This window comes from Lepisosteus oculatus, chromosome 9 (assembly GCF_040954835.1).
Source record: "Lepisosteus oculatus isolate fLepOcu1 chromosome 9, fLepOcu1.hap2, whole genome shotgun sequence".
Classification (NCBI taxonomy): Eukaryota; Metazoa; Chordata; class Actinopteri; order Semionotiformes; family Lepisosteidae; genus Lepisosteus; species Lepisosteus oculatus.
Window position 1 is genome coordinate 43258994 of NC_090704.1, and position 20768 is coordinate 43279761.

At 38.4% G+C, this 20768-nt stretch overlaps 1 protein-coding gene across 1 annotated transcript; it reads left to right on the forward strand.

The window, feature by feature from the left end:
- Window positions 1-10965: 10965 nt before the first annotated feature.
- tekt3 (tektin 3) lies at window positions 10966-20517 on the forward strand. The gene is made up of 8 exons (XM_006635185.3): window positions 10966-11103; window positions 12561-13162; window positions 14199-14282; window positions 14586-14656; window positions 16159-16302; window positions 17354-17576; window positions 18966-19120; window positions 19832-20517. Exons 2-8 carry the CDS (start codon window positions 12590-12592, stop codon window positions 20046-20048), a joined length of 1467 nt encoding a protein of 488 aa, XP_006635248.2. The 5' UTR covers window positions 10966-11103; window positions 12561-12589; the 3' UTR covers window positions 20049-20517.
- Window positions 20518-20768: the final 251 nt, after the last annotated feature.

Below are 20768 nucleotides of genomic sequence, written 5' to 3' on the forward strand. Positions count from 1 at the left end.
AATACAAAACTGGATGTAAAAATAATGGCCCTGAGAAAGGTACTACACTGATCTAAATTTTCTATGCATAATGCTTTGTCACCCAGAGGGCTCAACTATTCTCCTTGAGCAGTGAAGTGCCCTCAGTAACATGACTCACATCTTCCTGGACAACATCCAGGTTAGCATTAATGCACAAAGGGTCTCAGAATTACACAGGGAAGAGCGTTTTCTTGTTTTTTGTTGGTATTGTCTGGTTTAAACTCTTGTAATCCCTCAGTCTGTCTTGTGGAGGCAGTGTTCAATATGAAATCACACAGGTGAGACGCAACAGGTTTAGAAAGCTAGCGTGCAAACATGTGACATGTGACCAGGAAGCTGTTTATTAAACACCTGTTTGTTAATTGACAAAATGAACAAAAATATGTCCTTTGCTAACACTTTAAAGGAATAAAATTAAAAGACAAAGTAAAGAAAAAACTATTCATAATTACTAGCCTCAAATGTAAGAGAAAAGATTAAGGCAAAGAGACTTTTTAGAGAATTTTAGCATGAATGAAAATACTATCCAGCTTTTCTACTTTTACAATGTTGCAATGTTGGCTTCATGCAAATCCACTAATGAGTTCTTCCTCAGGGGCTGGAGTCACAGTGATGAGTGTTTGGACAGCTGGTTGCTGGATTTTGTGCCGTGATGACTGGTAGCGAAGGATTATTTTATTTTTTGTGTGGACTGAGATTGAATGAAACAGGAAAAATTGTTTGGATCCTGTAGAAAATAATTAATTTTCAACCCTCCTGCTTCAGTCCAGAAAAGATAAATGCACTCTTTGTGTTTTCTATATGATTTGACCTCTGAACTCAGAACTTGTTTTAAATCTTTAATACGCAAATGTTTACTGCATTTATTTCCCTGTTGCAGGCAGGAGCTCAGACTAAAAACTATCTTCTACAGCACATTGCTGTCTGCCCCCCAGATAGACACATTGTGTTGAATTTTAGTTGAAATCTAACAGAGTGTGGAAAAACAGCTATCGAACAAGCCTGAACATCCATCTTGATTTGAGCAGGGGGCGATTACTGTTTCAGGACAATCTAGCAGCATATGAAACAAATGTGAAACAGATTAATATGAATCAAACTTCTTGTGCTTTTATGTAATGGTCTTATTTTTTTTTATTTTTTTGAGGGCAACAGGTCATTGAATTAGAATTACTAATTGTATTCGAAAGTACATTTCATTTTTTTTTAAAAGCGACATTTTCTGTCTCAAAGAGTACTGTATATAGAACTGCACTTCCTGATGTTATTGTCCTGATTCAGACCAAGGCTTGCAAGAGAATAGGATGAGGAGGTCAGCAGTAGTATTAGGGTTTGTACAGTTGTGGTTATGTCATTACTTTTTATTCATTGTCACGCTAAATAAATACTTGAAATGCATAGGGAATTGATGTGTTTTTCTGCAAGAAGAATTCTACCACTGAGAGAATCTCTGCTGACATTCTACAGATTCCTTATCAGCCTGACAGTAGAAATGATCAAGCTATTGGACAATATCAGGGACACCCACTAAGCCAGAAGATTTCCAGGCAGCCAGGACAGCACTGCCTTTGACAGTGCCGTTTATATTGTTAGGCCGTCTTCTGGTTTACCTCTATGCACAGTGGCTCCAATGGAATGCAATAATTGCATCTTGAACAAAGCAAACATTCATTCATCCCACCAGAGTGCAGGCTCTCTGGGCTCTTGGTTTGAGCCCTCCCAGGGCTGAGCAACATGTGCTGCACATTCAGGCCCCCCTTGCTGACTGCCAGGCAAAGGCCTAATCCCAGCCTGGCTGTTTCTGCACTTGATTAAGGCAAAACACCCCCCATTAGTCTCAATGACCACACTGGGGTTTGAGTCAGGGAACTACTCACATCACTCAGAATGGCTTTAAAGTTTCTTCAGTGTGGAATCCCAATTTATAAGCCAGAGTATCAGTGTCATTTAAGATATGAGTGAGTAGCTATGGTAAATAAATCATAAAATGCTGATGCTGTTGCTTCCCCAATTACAATTTAGCAAGAAAAGTCATGGTTACAATCGGGAAATATCCTGCACTGCTGATTTTCTCATGAGTGGTATTTTCGGGGGTTGATCCAAATTATGTCACAATCATATACTCTAAGGGGCTGTGCAGTTATGTTGGGATTTTGCAAGTAGTGGGAGGGTTGCTTATAAAATTCCACTTCCTCCTGGGGTTGGTCTGTTGGAGTATAGAGTACCAGATAACGTCTGTTTTGTTTGCTGCTAGGATTATACTCGGGAGACTGTAAAGACAGAGGCATTTTCTTACAACGACCAAAAATGGGATAGTCTGTGTTTATGGGAACCCATATAGTTTTCGCTGGAACTGTTAAAAATGTTCTCTGGCAGACATTGGCAAAAGCAGACTCAATTATAGAAAAGTGTGATGAAAAAATGGTAAACGCAAAGGAGAGCGCAACGTGGAATGAGGATATGAAGTGTGGGATAATGTAAAGAAAAGGTTTAAAAATGTACAGTAAGTCTGACTGATCAGTTTATGAGAAAAACATGTAACTTTGTCCCTGTGCATTTCTTAATAGGAGCAGGGAGTTATCCCGATGTCTGGGCCAAATTTCCCCCCTCGGCCTTTACTGTGGCTCCAAATTGTCCCCATGTATGACTGGCTTGCACTTGCCCTGCGATGGACTGGCATCCTGTCCAGGGTGTACCCTGCCTTGCGCCCCTTACTGGGTAGGCTCTGGCTTCCTATGGAATAAAGCGATTTGGCACAATGACATGACATGTAACTTTGCATAAGGGATCATTCAGAAGTGAACCAAGAGCATCCCTGACAATTCAAACAACATCTCATGTAAAAAAGTAGATCTTTGGAATAAAGAGAAACAATTTTTTTGAAACAAACAGTATGAATTATTAAAGAGGTGAATCAAAATTCAAAATTATTTTATCACTCAGTTTTTATGTGCACAGCCTCTCAAGTTTTCTATGTGTTTTTTAAGAAGACCACAACATTTATACACTGTATTTTCTGACATTTATTTTTATAACATTTAGCTCTTACCTTTGTGCAGCTGTTGAATAAATTAAAAAATGTGAAAGGTGCCTATAGAAGCAGAGATCTGAAGATCCCATTTTCTCTCAGAAGTGGAAAGGTTTTGGTCAGCCACCTTGATAAAAATCTGCCTCTAAAAAAATCATCTCATGATCATCTAAAAAAGATGGTTTACAGCTGAGACATGCAACAGCTCTGCTGTATAGTTGTGATCACGTCCCGTAGGCATTTTCCCAAGGAAAATGTGTGTGCACATATATTTTCCATGTGTTCCTGGTCCATGTGCTTTTAGATTAAGTACAGCGAGCCCGAATCCTAAAACTATATTTTACTGCTACAAGCTAGTCTGCTCCAGGCTCTTTCTCTAGCACTAAGAAGCAGCATGAGAGAAGCCCATCAAAAAGTTGGTTTGAAACACTGCAACATGACAGAAAGGTGACAAACAATCTAGGAATAGAACACAATATTCCAGAAATGTTTCGGAGCAGTGTTTCCAAGAACTGGATTTGTGCCCAACATAGGAGTCCAGAAGGTCTTTGTGGACTCATTAACGTCAATCCATGGATGGCTAGCATACCTCAGTCCTGCTGTTTAATTTACAGACCTCTGCAAGGATTCGTTAAAACCTGCAGAGCAACTGATAAAACACTACTTTTTATTCATCATATAGAAGAAGACTCTTTAGCATATCTTTCTGTTTATGTAAATATTAGTATTTAATTAAGTGATAATAAAATACGTTAGTGTGTATTCCTTGAAATAAGTTATTTACGATGGAATGTGCATAAAAGACATAAAAAAGAGTAAAAGTTCCTGTAGCAAATAATATTGTAAATGTGTCAGTAATATGGAGAATCACACATTTGTATGCTACATACAGTATACTGTATATACATATGAGACAGACAACATATATAGAAATAAAATAAAAGTACTGTATATGCAAATAAAATGGATATATGTCCAATTTGACTTTCACCACCTGGATGCACTGTAAGCTAAGACTTTTGTCTTCGAAGCAAGATATGGAACAGTGTCATGAACACTTAAAGATAAGAGTTTGGACACTGCAACATCTAATTATTTATCTGTTTGTATTTTGTTCCTTTGGCTTCCAGGAGGGCCCTGACTCAAATCCTTTTTTTTCTAAGTGGGAGTAACATGCCACTAATTATGCCACCTAATTTTATGGCACAATTGCTTCCTGTCGATCCCTGTGGCTGCAATGTGTCTTGCATATAGAAAGAAACAAACAGGCCACATGCAATATTGACCAGATAATACGTAATTACAGATAGAAACACTGAATAACCACAAGCCTTTGCTGAAATGTATGGCAAAACCGGAGTCCTGGAACATCAGTACAATGTATAGTGCAGTAGCTCTTCTATTCCTTTTTTAGACAAGGTGTCCAGCTGTTGGCAAAGGAGTATATTTAATTAAGAAACTAATGCTGCCAGTCCAGATAATTAATTTGCACAAATGGAAGTTGTTATATACTTGGGTTAAGGTAGACAATGACATGTTCTCTTGCAGTTGCTTCCTGGCAAACATGAAAGGAGGCTGTGTAAAACTGCGAAAGCAATAATGCACAACAGCTCTTTTCGGTCCATGTCATAGGAGGTGCAAGCTTGTTCTCCTAACCATTTCAGTCAACACCAGGCTCCCAGTTACTGTGTCAAGGCTCCAGTATTGCAACCCAATCCACTGCTCAGTCACCTGAGTGCACAGGTAGGTAATTGCGGTTTGTGCACTGGAATCTGACTTCATCTCATGATGGCTCTTATATACACATAAAGCACCTGAATGCAGAATTACAGATGCTTTGAATTACAATGAAAAATGTAGCAGAATTAGATTTATAAGGTATTGTGATTCATTATTATTATATAATTCCAGATTGTCTATGTGTTGGCATAACTAGAGTACCAATTCAGTCCTTTTGGGTCCTTAAGCCCAGGTAAGTCTCAGTCACTATCTTTATTGCATGTTATTTCCATTGGCTCTGCACTATTGCTACTTAACTTGAAACAATGAAATAAAATGATTGCATGATTGATGATTGCATGTCTACTCAATTTACAATATATTAGTACAGGATTCTGTTACCAAAACGCAGTAAGACTATTTCATACTACAGGGTTCCAATGCATACTGTAGTTTACAATTTAGCTGTAAAGGACATGTTGAACGCTATTTACTTTTGAAATTAAAAGGCTTAGTTTTAATTTGTTTCTTAGATACATATAGTGCATAATGCCAGTGCCCTGCCTGTCAAATTAGAACATCACCATGTTAAGGGAAGGTCAGGCAGGCTATCTTGAAAGCACAAGCTACAACGTTCTTGCAGAACCAGGGTATACTACATGAAAAATGAATCTACTGTATACAGACAGCTTACTGTACAAATGCCATCAGCTGTGCATAAAAATCAGTTTCAGGACAGGAGAGCATCTTGATTGGATGCTTGTGCATAAAACATTATCTTCAGCAAAAGAACATGGATGTAATATATTATTGTGTACAGTATAGCAAGATAGATTTTAACAACACCATCAGATTATCCCAAACACACAGGAGTCACAAGAAATATTTTTTTATATTTTGTTCCCTGCAAATTCTATCAGAAAGATTCCTCAAAAAGTCATTCAGGTATGCATGTTATGTCTCTCATGAGGTAAATATTGCACCTGCATGAATTTGTCAGCTTCATCTCTTGCTCTTCCATTTACAACCTACTGTTTCCCTCCTGAAGTGTGTGTGCCTCATTGAAAAACTAAGAACACGGTAGGCATGCTCTCTTGAATGCAAAAGGCTTTAAAGTGGGTGCCAAACTGTAAAATAGCAAAAGCAATGTAAGGTTCAATGAAACACTGTACAAGCAACTAATCCAACAGCCACTGATTCATTGAAGTCCTGATGACTCAGAGGGCAGTAATACTCTGTTGTTTTAGTTACCATGAGATGGCCTGCGGCTAAACCCCCTGTCGGTGTGAGCTTTCCCAGTGAAATAACACTGAGAAGTGATTGCACAACTAAACAATGGTGTGGTGAGAGAGGTAATGCTTACTTTGGACCTGGGTGAGCTCCTGCTACAGAAATGGGCACTCAGCATCTGCTAGTTATTGAATGGGCCAATTTCAGAAACCATTTTAAAGAGCAGAGGAAGAGAAAGAGGAAGTCATCTTTAGTAGCAGCTGAGGATGTAAAATCTCTCTGTGGCTCACAAAGAGAGTATGTGCAGCTGGAGGGCTGTTTTTGTTAAAGTCTGTATATTTTTCCAAGAGGGGTTCACCTTTGAGTTATTGGACAAGGTTAAATAATAAAGCCTGCTTTTGTAGGAGTCACATTTATAACAGGAGGGGAGCACCAAGTATACTGTAGTTCTGGCTCTCAGACCAAAATATTTTACTAAAAGGTGCTGAGACAATAACACCTGTCATTCATTTGCTTCTATTTCTCTTCAGATGAAAATATATATAAAATATATATACAGTATGTACTGATACGATAACTTAGTTGACATGCTGCATATTCCCATATATTATTTGAATTTCCATTCTGTTCAGTATTCGACACATTTTCTTTAATTATATATGAACTTTAAATACATTTTAGTTATCACTTTTACACAAACGAAAGATTGAAGCATCTGAAGATCCATGAAAATTATGACTAATACCAGATTTAAGCAAACAACAGCAAATAACTTTGCCACTTGATTTATAGAAACAAGTAAAGGGATAACCACACATATTCAAGTGAGTTGAACTGCTTCCATTTCATTCTGCTCTCTTTTAGAACAGAGCTTGCTACTGTATGTGACTCCTGCCAGTCACCCTATGGATACTAAAAGTGAAGCACAGCAATGCTCCTATCTTACTGCAATGGAAAATATTTTGTTTTTTATCGGCAATGATCAAGATCATCAATTACTTGTTGAAAAAAACCCTATAACCTTGCATTTGAAAGGTGTATTGTTCAAGCAGCCCTAGCCCAGATTAGTGTAAAGAATACCTCTGCGTTCTGTGTAACGGGACACTAGGATTATTATTATGTGTTAAATTGCTTTCGGTGGACTCTTCTTCCTGCAGTGTTAATGATTTATAGGCTAAATGTAACCTATACTGCATAAGGCAGTTACCCTAAAGAGCAATATCTGATTCTTCTTAACCTCATAAGATACACAAGGACTACAAGAGTTTTGTATTTAAGGAACAACACTAGACACTCCTGCTGATGTTTATAAAGCACCTTGTGCCATTACATATTGGCTTATGACATATAATATATGTAAATATTTAGTGCTCAGACAAGCCCCCTTTTAGCTGAGATTCAATATTTGGCATTGATAACAGTGTTCTGTGAAATACAGGTTTCTAGATATATCATGTACATTTGAAACATTACATATGTGGAATTATGCTCCTTTAAATTTCATAAATAACTTGATATCTGTTCCTTTAAAGTTCAGATTGCTAGGTTCAGATTTCACAAATTCCTGAGCTCCTGTCTACCTCAATCTTGAAATCTAAAACTGTTGTTGCACAGGATGGAGTGGGAGCCTGTTAAACAAACCATCACACCAACAACACAACAGCATATTCCACATCAAATATGATGTGTTCAAGTTTAAACTTTTTATTCCGGTTGAATACATTTTTGGATATTGGACAAATTTTTCAAATCACAGTCGTTGCAAAATGCAATGATATGCTGGGCAACTGATTCAAAATGATATAGAATTTGAAATCTACTATTTGGATTGTTTAAAAATTATGAAAGGGGACTGGCGATGACTTTTAAATAAAAAAAAACATTTAAATTACTTCAAAATAACACAATATAAAATAAACTCAAAACTGCAGACTCAGATACACATTCTTCTTTACATGCGGTTATGTCATATACACAATGGACTGGCTGCTGGATCCACCCTACTTCACAGAGCCCACGGCCTGTTGCTGTGATTAACATTTGACACAGGGCAAGTTTGTGCATGCTGTGGTTATTCAGCCGGGCTGATGAAACTATTCTATTCTAATTGCTGTGCCACTGACCTCTAGGATGTGCCTGTCACCTATGCACACGTTTTGTGGGGGAGGTTGCTATGCCTTTTCTCTCCCACAACACAAACTTGTAAAATACCCATTAGACAGGGGGGCTGCACTGTGAGAAGATAATAAACATTAGAGTTAACTTGACCGTGAACAGCCTGACACAATGATAATAAAATTACCTGGGTAAAAGTTTTCTGCGGTCAATATCAGATTTAGACTAGATCAAATGGAAATTTACAGAGGGAGCTTACCTAGATTATGTTTAATATTTGTCTGCATTGATATATCTTCACATACTGATTGTGTAACTAAAAATTAAGATGTGTTTACTGGGTCATTCGTGGGTCAGTTTATCAGACCACACCCCAGTGAACACTGGTTCACATCACAAAACGTCTACCAGATCACCACCCTTTTCTATGTGTCCTATAGAAAAAGGCTATAAAAGCTGTGTGATAGAAACTGGAACATTTTATGTAGACTCTCTGTATATTCCCTTGGAATTTTGAATGAACAATGTTATTTTTCTATGTTGAATTCAAGAGAGATTTTAATTCTTTACAGTTATAAAGGTTTATTTTCCTTTTCTCTAAAAGTGCATCAATTCAGATGCAAGTGCCAGTTTATTTTTTGGTATTTTTGGGTGCACAGCTGTGTGGGGCAGGTTATTTTGTTCCCTGATGCTAATGACTCCCAAAGCAGCCATTCCAGACACATGTGATAACGCCCTTTCTCTAGCAACCTATTTAAAATATTACGCCAAAAATATCAGGGATGTTACTTCTTTCCTAAAGCTTCCCTCCCTCTAGGAAAAAGCTTTTGTGCTTGGCCACACTTTCCAAGAAGACTCATGTGCTATGCTGAGATTTGCTACAGGAAACTGGAATAGATTTCAGCATTTGGGTCTTTTGTTATAATTGAGATACAGGAAACTGATGCAGCTGTAGTTGTATGAGAGAACAGGTCACATACTGTGGGTAACAATTTCTCTTGTTACCAAACATGTCTAGTGTGATTGTGCTTTTGGTCTGAAATTGAACAATTTATCTTGTTACCAAACATGTCTAGTGTGACTGTGCTTTTGGTTTCAAATGGAACAATAACTCATTAGTCAAAGGCTGGGGTTTTTGGTTGAATATACGATATGACTATGTATGACAGGACGCATAAAAAGTATGCTGTATCATCTTTTGTTTTCATTTTGTTGAGGGCGAGATCATCCGTGGAGATAAGAAAAAATAATAAAAAAGGAATTTTCAAACGAAGGCTGATATACTATACACACAATGTCGGTGGATGTTTTTACAGAATTCAAGAAGCCTCTTTAGTGCATGATGAGGAAAACGTTTCACTGTGACACCACCCTCAAATATGTCTAGTGCCTAAAACAGTGTCAAAGAAACCCGTGTTTATAGTAATTGTCCCCTCAAATATGCATAATAGTAAAACAATCAAATTTATCAAAGTAGCACAGTGAGACAACAGCTGCAGCATGAGGGGCGCAGGCTGTTGTGCGACACCGTTTTAATGTAGCTTTAGAAACCAGCACAATTTAAAATAAATACTACAAATGAGAATAATTGGACAGTTTTCAGGTCTCTTAGACACTCAGGTACTGCAGATGTCCTGGAAGTTAGCTTTAGTGGATGTAGATGTGTGCCTGTGTACTGTGTACTGGAGCAGAAGTTTTCAACTTGCCAGAAGAGGAGTGTCGACAAGGAGGCTTGTGGTGGAAACACATTCTCCTATAGTAAGAATAAGCAGCATCGACAGGGGGTTAAAATGACTGGAACGTTTTAGGGATGCAATTTTGTTTTTGCTGTGAGGCTCACACAGCTAGTGTGTTACAAATGAATTCCATCACAATAAAAAAAAACCGTAACACATCTTAGAAATGGAAGAGATCTCCTTTTCAGTATGACAGAAAAAAAGAACCATGAGCGATGTGTTTCATTATATTCTATTCCTTAAATAAAGTCTAATTTGTATATCATCGTACAGATTTGTGTTTTCATTTCTGAGGTTTCCATGCAGAGATATCTGGACATTAGCTGATGAGTTTTATTAGAAATATATCCTGTTTCGTTAATGTCAACTCCAGGGGGTCTCGTCTTGTCAGTAAGTGATCCACGAGCAATTGGATTATCTCCACGCTGGATACCAGAATATGCCTGCTGCAGTCCATCTGCAGAACAATAGATTAGGTTTTTATTTAGAGAACAAAGTGGTGTTGCTTTGTGCTTGAACCTCCATGTCAAAGAATTTGAAAAGAATGAATCAGAAACTTTCTTTCAAATTTCTGAGGTAAAAAAAAAACATTTAACAGAGCCTAGTAAAACGAATTTCCTAAATACATGTTAAAATCTGTTATACCGTGGTGACTATAAAAGACTGAGACTATGATTCATAAATGGTGTATTTTTGATTTGGGTATACCCTTGACAACAACTAAGTAATCCGCCAGTTAAACCGGCCTAAGAAAATTTAACTCAGAAATATGAAATACAATCGAATGCAAAACAACGATCTGCACACCTGTTGAAAGTATGTACAGAAATATTATTTATTTTTCTGTATTCTATGTAGTTTTATAAGGCTTAGTATAGTTTTCTAAAGCTCTAGGGCACCCTTAGTAAGAGAGACAGGCATCTATAACTTAGCCAAACTCCGTGGGTGGTTACTATGAGCAACTGCCTCCTTGGCAACTAAGTAATCTAAAACAATTTAAATTTTAAATTACCGCCTTTCTCATCCTGCAATTGGCTTTGAACTACCGCCTAGCCCGCCCTACCCGCGAGTGTCGCAACTGGAATGGTCATTCTTTCTGTCCATCAATAATTCATTCACACTGGATACCTGTCTTAAATTGTTGAGTCGCTAGAGGTGTGAGCAAACCTCGGGCCGGAGGGTGTGACATCAAGGTAGTCGGGGCCAGGTGTATAGCCGAGGCACGGGGAAAACAGTGAAAAGCTGGTGTTACAGGTATGTATAGGGTTATGTTTTTCCCGTATTTTATCACGTGAAACAAACAGGGTTCGAGACAGACAGAAGGGATCATCACGTGTCATCGTGCCAGATCACGCAAATTTTAAAGTCTTAAAAGTAAAGTAAGAGCAAGATTCATTAATTTACATTAATTTAAAGCTTTAAAATACAATTTAAATGGGTATTGAATCATTTTCTTACCTTATAGGCTTGTTGCTGCCTCACAGATGTCCTCTTTGTTTCTTACTATTTTACATACGAGATGACAATACAACATTTATATTTTTCGCATTATGATAATATATAAAAGCGAATAATTACATTTAAAGAGATCAATTCAAATCCATATAATATTGCGTTACTCTGAAATGAAGGTGTTAATTTATTGTTCCTTTAACAAAAGGTAATAAGTGTATTGAAAAAGTGACTTTTTACAGCTAGGTTGCTAATGTAGAATGATTGCACACTGTAATTCTGACTGATAAGCACATTACATGATTATTAATCTTATATACAGTTCTAAAGCTTCTGAGTATAAAAACTTAGTTTGCAATTACATTTGTTCATTTTTATAAAAGAACATACGCATTAAGTAAAAATCATTTCTTTTTGGTTTTATCAGAAAGATCTATGCAATCTAGAAGCACATTAAAGTTGCAATGGTACATTACTGGAAGCAGGAATGCACCAAAATAAGTCTGTTTGACTAACATAATTCCAATATTCAGTTCTTGGATGCTGCAGGTAACAAGGTTAGTGTTTTTTCTGGCTGTGGTCCATATCCCACAAAGGCAGGTGCCATGTGCACTGCAGGATACGATCATTCCTGAACACGGATTTAATGCTGGCGAAGCAAAGCAAGACATCTCTTTCTGGAATGAAGAAAAACACTAGCATCCAATCTTTGCTCAAATAAAGCAGCTGTGGCATTTTTATAGCTTCTGCATGGGAAATGGTTCACATTCCATTTCCAGACAGTATATAGCATAAATATAACAGAAATATTAATGAACACCAGGCATTTATTAGGAACAGATAAGACCTTTCCTAAGCTTGATTTTTGTCTTGCTGTTCCTAGCTGGTGCTGTCCTTTTTAAAGCAGATCACTGATACGGCTAACTTGACCTCATAACATATCTCAGCAAGCTGTGCATTGGTTATTACACAGAGCAATTGATTATTCACACACCGCACATGCAAAGTGACCAATTTTAGCACTAGCAGATCTGAAAGAAGAAAACTCTTGGTTTGCAAATAAATGACATTTTTATCATGGGATATTCATTTACTTGGGAAATTTCCACTGATTTTTTTTCCCCCCACATTTATAGCAGTACATTCCTATATACTACATAGCCTGACAGTTTAATGAAATTGAGTTTAATATGTATCAAGAGCAGGACATGTATATACAGTACTGTAAACCTGACATGGTTGTGTATTTTAATGTTTAGGGAATCTGGTGGAATTCTCATAATCAGATATGGAACTTTTGGGCTCCACCCAGACTGCTACTTATGCACGACCCAGAACAAGCAACTTTCTCCCTGCTATATCCACAATGGCTTCCAGCTATAAGAGCCATTACCCCCATTTTGCTCTGACCCATAGTATTAACCAGCCCTGGCGAACCAATATGTTCTACAAAACGGCAAGTGCCATTCCCACACTGGCCTCTATTCAGCGGGTTCCCCCAGACCTCACGAAAGCAAAAGTGAATTTCTACCCTTCCAATCGGTCGGCCCTTGTGAATCGCTACACTCCAGACGACTGGCACAAGTCGAACCAGAGCAACTACAGGGAGTCCGAGTCCTCCAGGCACAGCGCGGAGAGGCTACGGAGAGACACCACGAGACTCATCCAGGACAAGGAGCAGCTGACTAGGAGAAACCAGGAGTCCACTAACAAAAACATCGGGGAGCGGATCAACGACATTGCCTTCTGGAGGTCAGAGCTGACCCACGAAACGGGAAACATGATTGGGGAGATCAACACTCTCACAGATGTGAAGAAGAGACTGGAGCGGGCACTGGCTGAGACAGAAGGACCGTTGCAGGTGAGAAAGCTCAATTCTGGTGCAGAAATCCCGGGGAGCTTCTGGATGACTGGGGCTGCCCAGATATACGCACAGTAAGTTGCTGGAGAATTAGGTTCCACCACTCTAGATGATTAAAACTGAGAAAACCTGGTTCAGCTCAGGTAAAAAAGACCTAATTTCATCTTCAGTTTTTTTCTCACTGCAAGTTACTTTATCTGACAATGTGCAGTTATCAAAAATAAACCTCCCTGTGATTCAAGCTGCTTGGAAAAGGTGACATTTAAGGTTGTCCTTAGCTAGCACTGGGGTGTCTGGAATGTCCATGAGGAGAGTTCTTCCTTCTTAACTTACTATACTTACTATACATGTTTTCCACCTATATTGCATAAATAGCATGTTTTGATACTTCACCTTTAAAACGAATAAATCAGGTCAAATTGTGCCTGATAAACATATCAAAGAGTTATTCATCTTAAGAGTTCAAACTATCGTGAAGACTTGATTATTAGGGATAAATATGTTTCCCACAAGGGTAGCTTAGCAACACAGGCTGCAATGAGCGAACATGGTCAATTACCTTATTGGGTTTCCTCTGGGACAAGCAGTGTCATGTTGATGAACTAACGATCTAGTGACATGAAGGGTTTAGGGTGAGTATCGGGTAACAAAATGCTTTGTAACAGACTTTTAGGTAATTAATAATTGGGTTTTCTAGATATACAATGCATACTCAAAATGTTAAGATAGCAATTCTGATTTATTATTATAAGTAATTGTAGTAGTCCTTTTATTATTGCAGTGTTTAATAGACTAACATAGTTTACTTCTGTATTAACAACCATACAGTACATATGTCTATTAATAATGGTTCTTCAATAAATGTGGCCCTTTGGTGCAAAGGATCAAATCTGTTAAAAATATTCATACTTGGGTATACTGAATAATTTAAATTGGTACATTTTCTGAAGAACTTTCTGTATGTTATCTGTTACGATTACCCTGCTGGTAGGTGTGGACCTGTTCTTAACAATGTTCATAAACTCTGCAATAACAGGTAGCTCAAGAGTGCTTGTACCACAGGGAGAAAAGGATGTCCATCGACCTGGTCCATGATGAAGTGGAACAAGACTTACTGAAAGTAAGATCTAAGTAGTGGGTGGATATATATATATATTATGTACAGAGTTCAGACTTTTTTCCTTTTGTTCTTTTTCATTTGTGTTTGCATATTTGATGTATATAGACACATTTATTTGCTTGTGTATCTTTAGTACAATTTCCTATATTTGTCTTGCTTTGTAAGCTGAGAAAGCTGTCAGAACTGTCATTTCTCTTGCAAACCTTCCTTTTTCCCCATCAGTAATGTTTTTTCTCTAGTGTGCGAGGTGCAATCTACAAGAAACAGAATGTGTTTTTAAATTTGACATTGTTGTTTCTCTAGGAGGTTGAGATGATCAAGTCCTGCCAGGAAAGAATGAGGCGCCATCTGGACAGGGTGAATGCTCAGCTTGCGTAAGTCAACCACTCAGGTATAGATCATGGTGCACAGATACTATATTGTTCATAGAGATTTTTAACAGTGAACTTTCCAGTTCAACTGGTGATGTAACTGTCATGGGAATAGAGCATTCCAATGAGTTATCATAAGAATGGGTATGGACATAATAGAATCAGTGTGGATTTTTACAGAATATCTTGTATATTTCTGCCATTCCTGTGGGCTTGCTCTAAAATGAAATCTCTAAAAAGAAAAGGGAGGGATACAAGCTCCAGTTAACAGCTGATGAGATCAGTGACAGTAGATTTACAGTAGATCCAATGCCAGAGAATGGGTCCAGAATATTTCATGGTTATGAGTAAAGGCCATCATCCGGACCCATGAAACATCTGATGACTAACAGGCTTTTTTTTACGAATTCATCGAAAACCACACTTTTTCTCAGTATTCAGTTAAGCATGCTGAACTGAATTAAAAAAAAAACATAAATAATTAACGAGGAATAACAACACCCAAGAATTAAGTGTATTGAAAGGTTAGCAGAGTGTTTTACTGACAATAAATCTGGCTTTTCCTGCTTAGCTAAGGGCCAGCCTTCTGGCTATTGGACGAGGAGGCTAGGACACCCCTGCAGAGTGACCACAAAGATGCTGCAAAAGTGGAGATGGGGTGGAGGAGGAATTTAAAAGATGTATGTGAGGGAGAGAAGAGGATTACTATAGTATTTACAGTCATTTCATAAGAGGAAATGATGTAACAAATTACTGACGGGTGAGGTTGATTGAACTTACTGTAGCTGTTGTCATCCCTCCCGAACATTTGTTTTGAACTCCATTAATCACTTATAGATGCATGATGTTTTTCATCCCAAAATATCCCAAAGCTCTTCGCAGTATAGGTGGGAACCCACATTCACCACTGAATTACAATCACTCATAACTCAGCACACATTGAGGACACACAACAGCAAATCTGCACCAGCAGGCATTCTACACAGCAGATCAGGAGAATTTACTTCACCGATTGAATTATATGGGAAATTTAGGCAGGACAGATTATGCAGGCCTGAAGTGGAATTCAGTCCAGATACTGGCACGTCCCTGCTCTAAAGAACAAGGCCACAGGGATCTGTAATGATCAAGTGGTCAGTACCTCAGTTTAACATCTTATCCAAAGGATGGCACCTCCTTCAGCACAGTGTCCGCAGTCACCATACCTGGGCATTGTGATTGGATTGGAAATTGTGGCCCAGAAGGAAAACTGCCTCCTGTGTAAATAGGGAAGAGGCCCCGAATAAGTGGAGCTCTATGCCCTTATGTCTGAATAAGTGCATTTCAGGAAGGGGAATCTTAAGAAGACCTTAAATGTGCAGAGTTAGACACCAGTATTAGCACAGAGCTCACTGTTTATTTTTCAAACTCACTCACTGGGTTTGTTTCACAGAATGCGTTGCAATGTTCATCCTTCAGCAGGTTTCTTCCCCTTGTCTCTGAAATGCTTAACGTCGCGGCTTCAGGTCCAACAGGGCAGCGCAGCACGAGCTGGAGAGAGACGTCAATGACAAAGCAGAGGCCCACCGGATCGATGACAAGTGTCACCAGCTGAGAAATACCTCCGATGGAATCAGCTACTACAGAGGCGTGGAGAGGCTGGACCCTTCGTGAGTTCAGTTCCGTTCAGTATCACGTGCAAGTGTGTGTTTTTGGGGAGGGTGTGTGGAAACAATGTCCTTAAACTCATTAAGGAAAAATAGTTTTGCATTGAGTTAAAGCTGGTCAAAGTACAAGCCTTTTTGTCTTGCAGAAACTGATTGAAACATTCCTAAAGGGAACAAAAAATGATTCTGAGCACACTGTTCAGTAATTAATGTGCCTAATGTAATTAATGTAGAGGTTTAGAGGTTCTATAGCTCACAAACATGTCTGTAGTTTAACCAAAACTAAACCCTTGCAAAATCTGACTTTCAGAAATCCTGTTCCTGTTATACTAAAGAAACCTAAAACATGGTATTTTCTGACAGAATAAGTAGAAAAAAAGCTCAAATTGAATAATTATATTTAGCTTTCTTAGCTAAAGTCTTTCTAATGAATCTTGTGTGTAAGAAGTGTTAAAACATAAGCTATCTTATGTTTTAAGTAAGAGCAATAGAAACACCTCACAGCATTTGTTTCTTTCTTGTTTTCAGTTTATTAACCACAATAGTTTCGTGAACTGAATTTAAAGGTGAAATGCTTTTTTCATTCTTATATAACCTTCAATTCCAGACAGATATTGGATGGTGCCTCGATCCCATTAAGGAGAGCTGCCGTCTAGCAGGTCACCTACAATTAAAGAGATTGGAAAGAGTTTTTAAATTATTTTCAAGTAGCTGAAGGAGGAAATTGAGACCAGATGATGCCACAGACCTTCAGAACTGCAATTGCACTTTTCCATGGGGGCTTTTTTGTTTCTGCTTGCTAAAGAACATGGAGAAAAAAATCCTTTTGCAGTAAAAGAGATGTATTTACACACTCGGACACGATGAACAAACTTCACTGAGTGATTTAGTAACGCTTGATTTTACCTCTCGCATTCTTAAAAAAATGTCTATATATGAGGCTGAAGGAAATGAAAGTCTGTTATCTCCTGCCAGATTTAGGTGTGAATGTGCTGTAGAGTTTATGGTCAGTTTCATAGCTGGGTGTGATTATGTTTCTTACTGTCCCGTGCAGACTTTCAATACCTGATTCCTGGGCCAAGTTTACAGATAATAACATTCTCCGATCCCAGAGTGAGCGAGCAGCATCTGCCAGACTTCGGGATGAAGTAGAAATCCTTCTAAACACCACTTCCAATGAGATGTGGAACCAGTTCAACACTGTGAATGTGGCTTTCACCAATCGCATGGCCGAGACCACCGACGCCAAGAACAACCTGCAGACGCACTTGGCTAAGGTGTTGCATTAGGGGCAGAAAATGGAAAAGCTTTAGTTTTGTCGGTGCTTAGATTGGTCACAGCATGCTGCTAGTGATCCTCTTTGGAGTTCAATGCCCAAAAGATCAAATCTGAAAAACTTCATCAACAATTTCTGATTTCATGTACAGAAGTTGAATAAGGCAAAGTAGAGATTCAGAAACCTAAAGTACTGTATGTACAGTGTTTACAACCATCATTTTTGATTGCATTGCTGAATGAGTATAAATACACTGCATTAACAAATCCATTACCAATTCACTTGGCAAGGACTGGGCATTTTATCTGAGACTCACATATCATGTCAAAACTGAAATACATAGGAGTTCTTTTGTATCCTATTATGAATGTTGTACAGCAGTGTTAATTAGCCTGTTAATTCCAAAATGACTTTCATGTGAAAAATCAACAGCAACACTCAAACATTTGTTTTGAAACTTGAAACACAATGGGGTCCAAGACAGGACTTGTTAATATAGTTAAGTTTATGTGAATGTTTCATGGAGGCTGATTTATGCTGGATTTAGTTTTACTCTGTTTAACTCTAGAGACGAACTGCTCATACCAGAGAAATACCAGAAAGCACATGTGAGACGCTGCTTGTTAAATATACACATGGACTACAGAACTCCAGCCCACTGTCGATTCCATCTCAACATCAGTGGAAAAATTAAAGCATGCACTATATTGTAAAGTCAATAGAATGCACATCACTAAATGGATTTATGAAACAGTGTAGGTTTGTTAAAAAAAATTAACAGGCAATAGAAAGTCATTTTCATTATTTAGCTTACACGTGTACTCAGCTCTTTTCAGATGCTACCCAATCACTGTACGTCATCCTGGACTTCAGTTGTTTCATTTCTTTCTTTGAAGTAGTGCACGAAATACCTTGCCATGTTCAATAGCACAGACAACTTAGCATGGCTGGCAGTGGGGGACCGTCATGGCAGAAGGTTTGATTAATAGTGCCATTTGAATATTTCTTCTGGGATGATTAAGATTTAAATGTGGTCGTGTCTGGGTCAGGTCACAGCACCACAAGGGCAGGGCTGTGATTAGTCAACCCTCACAAAAACGGCTACCCTGCAATTTTCTGGGTTCTTGCAGCTTATAGCATTTAAGAAGATGAGTGGGCCAAGCTACATGTGGGGAGTGTCTGAGTAGTCTGCCTACATTTTCTCATTCTCACTATGTGGATACAGGGGTCATCGTTGTGAGAAAATACATATCAGGCATTAATTGATTCTGAATGTGGTGGGTATATCATCGAAAAATGCATGCCAATTCTAAATTTGTATACAAGTGAACATTTCATATAACCCACATTATATTCCCCTTACCGTTCCCTTTTTCTGGTCGATGTTTAGACACTGCAGGAAATCTTTCAGACAGAGATGCTCATTGAGACCCTGAAGAAGTCCATCCGGGACAAGGAAAGTCCTCTGAAAGTGGCCCAAACCCGCCTGGAGGAGCGGACCAGGAGGCCCAACGTCGAGCTGTGCCGTGACAACCCCCACCACCGGTAGGGCCCACGATCTTATCTTATGTTTCTCTCATCTGAAGCAAGAGAATCAATCTCTTTGGAGATCCCCACAGGGTTGCAGTTTGCACTCCAGTCCCCATTCAGCATGGAAATCAATTGAACATACAAGTGCTCTTATTGATTTAAGTGGTATCAATATTTGACTAATGCCTTTCAAGAGAATTTGAAAAAGAGCAGATATTAAATGTATGTACTACTCTAGCCACTAGAGGCTTTTTGCAGATTCCCTATCAGCTTTAGTATCTAAGTGCTGTTCAGTACCTGACCTATCTATTGAGGGATTGAGTTTACAGTTTCTTAGATTAGGTGATGGATTGGGTTGCTTGGATGGGAAACTTATGCTTCAAATGACTCCTAAAATATTACTTTGTGATCTGTCAACTGCTTTGAAAGGGACTTAATTACTTAATTGATCCTTGATTCTTATAGTGTGATCAGTCTTATCATTTACCAAATAAATACATAAATGACAAAAAACATGGTGTTGAAGCCACCTTGCAGTGTATGATGTATTTCTGAGCCAATGCATGTGTGATTTACTGGAATGATGTTAGGCATTTAGGCAGGCTAAACTTATATACTGTATATATATTTAGAAAGGCTACTCCTGTTTTGTCCGAGTAAGGGATTCCCTTCTACAGTAGGTCTTCAGCAGTTAAATAAAGGATGTTCCTTTGTTGTTTTGCACAGGCTGGTGAGTGAAGTCAGGGAGATTGGAGACACTATACAGAAGCTGAAGGAGAGGCTAAGAGACGCAGAGCACACCCTACAGACGCTTGTCCGCACCAAAGTCTCTCTGGAGCATGACCTGTCGGTGAAGGCTAACTCCCTGTTCATCGACCAGGAGAAGTGTATGGGCATGAGGAAAAGTTTTCCCAGCACACCCCGCCTGGTGGGCTACACATAAATTATGTAGTCTAAACTGCTGCAAAACAGCCATGCAGTCTACTTTAAGGTTCACAGTAAATGAAGAGCATGCACTTTAAACAGACACAGAGAATGTAGTATGCAGAATATATTGCAAGAATTGCACAAACCCAGTCCAGTAGATTTTATAGGTCTCTTTAAATTGTAAATGGCTAAAAACCTTTACAGATGTTTAATTAGTGCAATTAAAATAATTATGAATCCAATTAAAGCAGTTAGGAGCTCTGCTGGGATGAAAAGCAGAACACCTTAAAGATCAGGAGATCTGGAATTGTTGATCACTTTTGGCTGTGATTTTTTTTCTTTAATTCTCTTGCTTCTTGCTTGTTGGTGTTCCTGGAGGTCTAATGGAGCTGGGATTGCTGTTGTATGTAAAATGATAACCGAAGAACAGCGCGTGTACTCTGCCCAACCAGGCAGAGGATTAAATTAATTACACTCTGGACTGACATGTTGACGTCCTAATCCTCACTGTACACAAACTTTTAAGTTATGCGTTAAGTGCACATTTCATATATGGTCATGACTCTCAGGATGATTTACGTAAATGAAAGAGAAAATTTGAAGAAAAAAAAACATAATCTATAAAATTAACTTGAAAGTAAATCAAATTCTAAGTTGGTACTATTTTTACATTTTTGTTACTTGTACAGACTTACACTGTACATTCAGGGTTGTAAAAGCATTCCATAATGTTAAT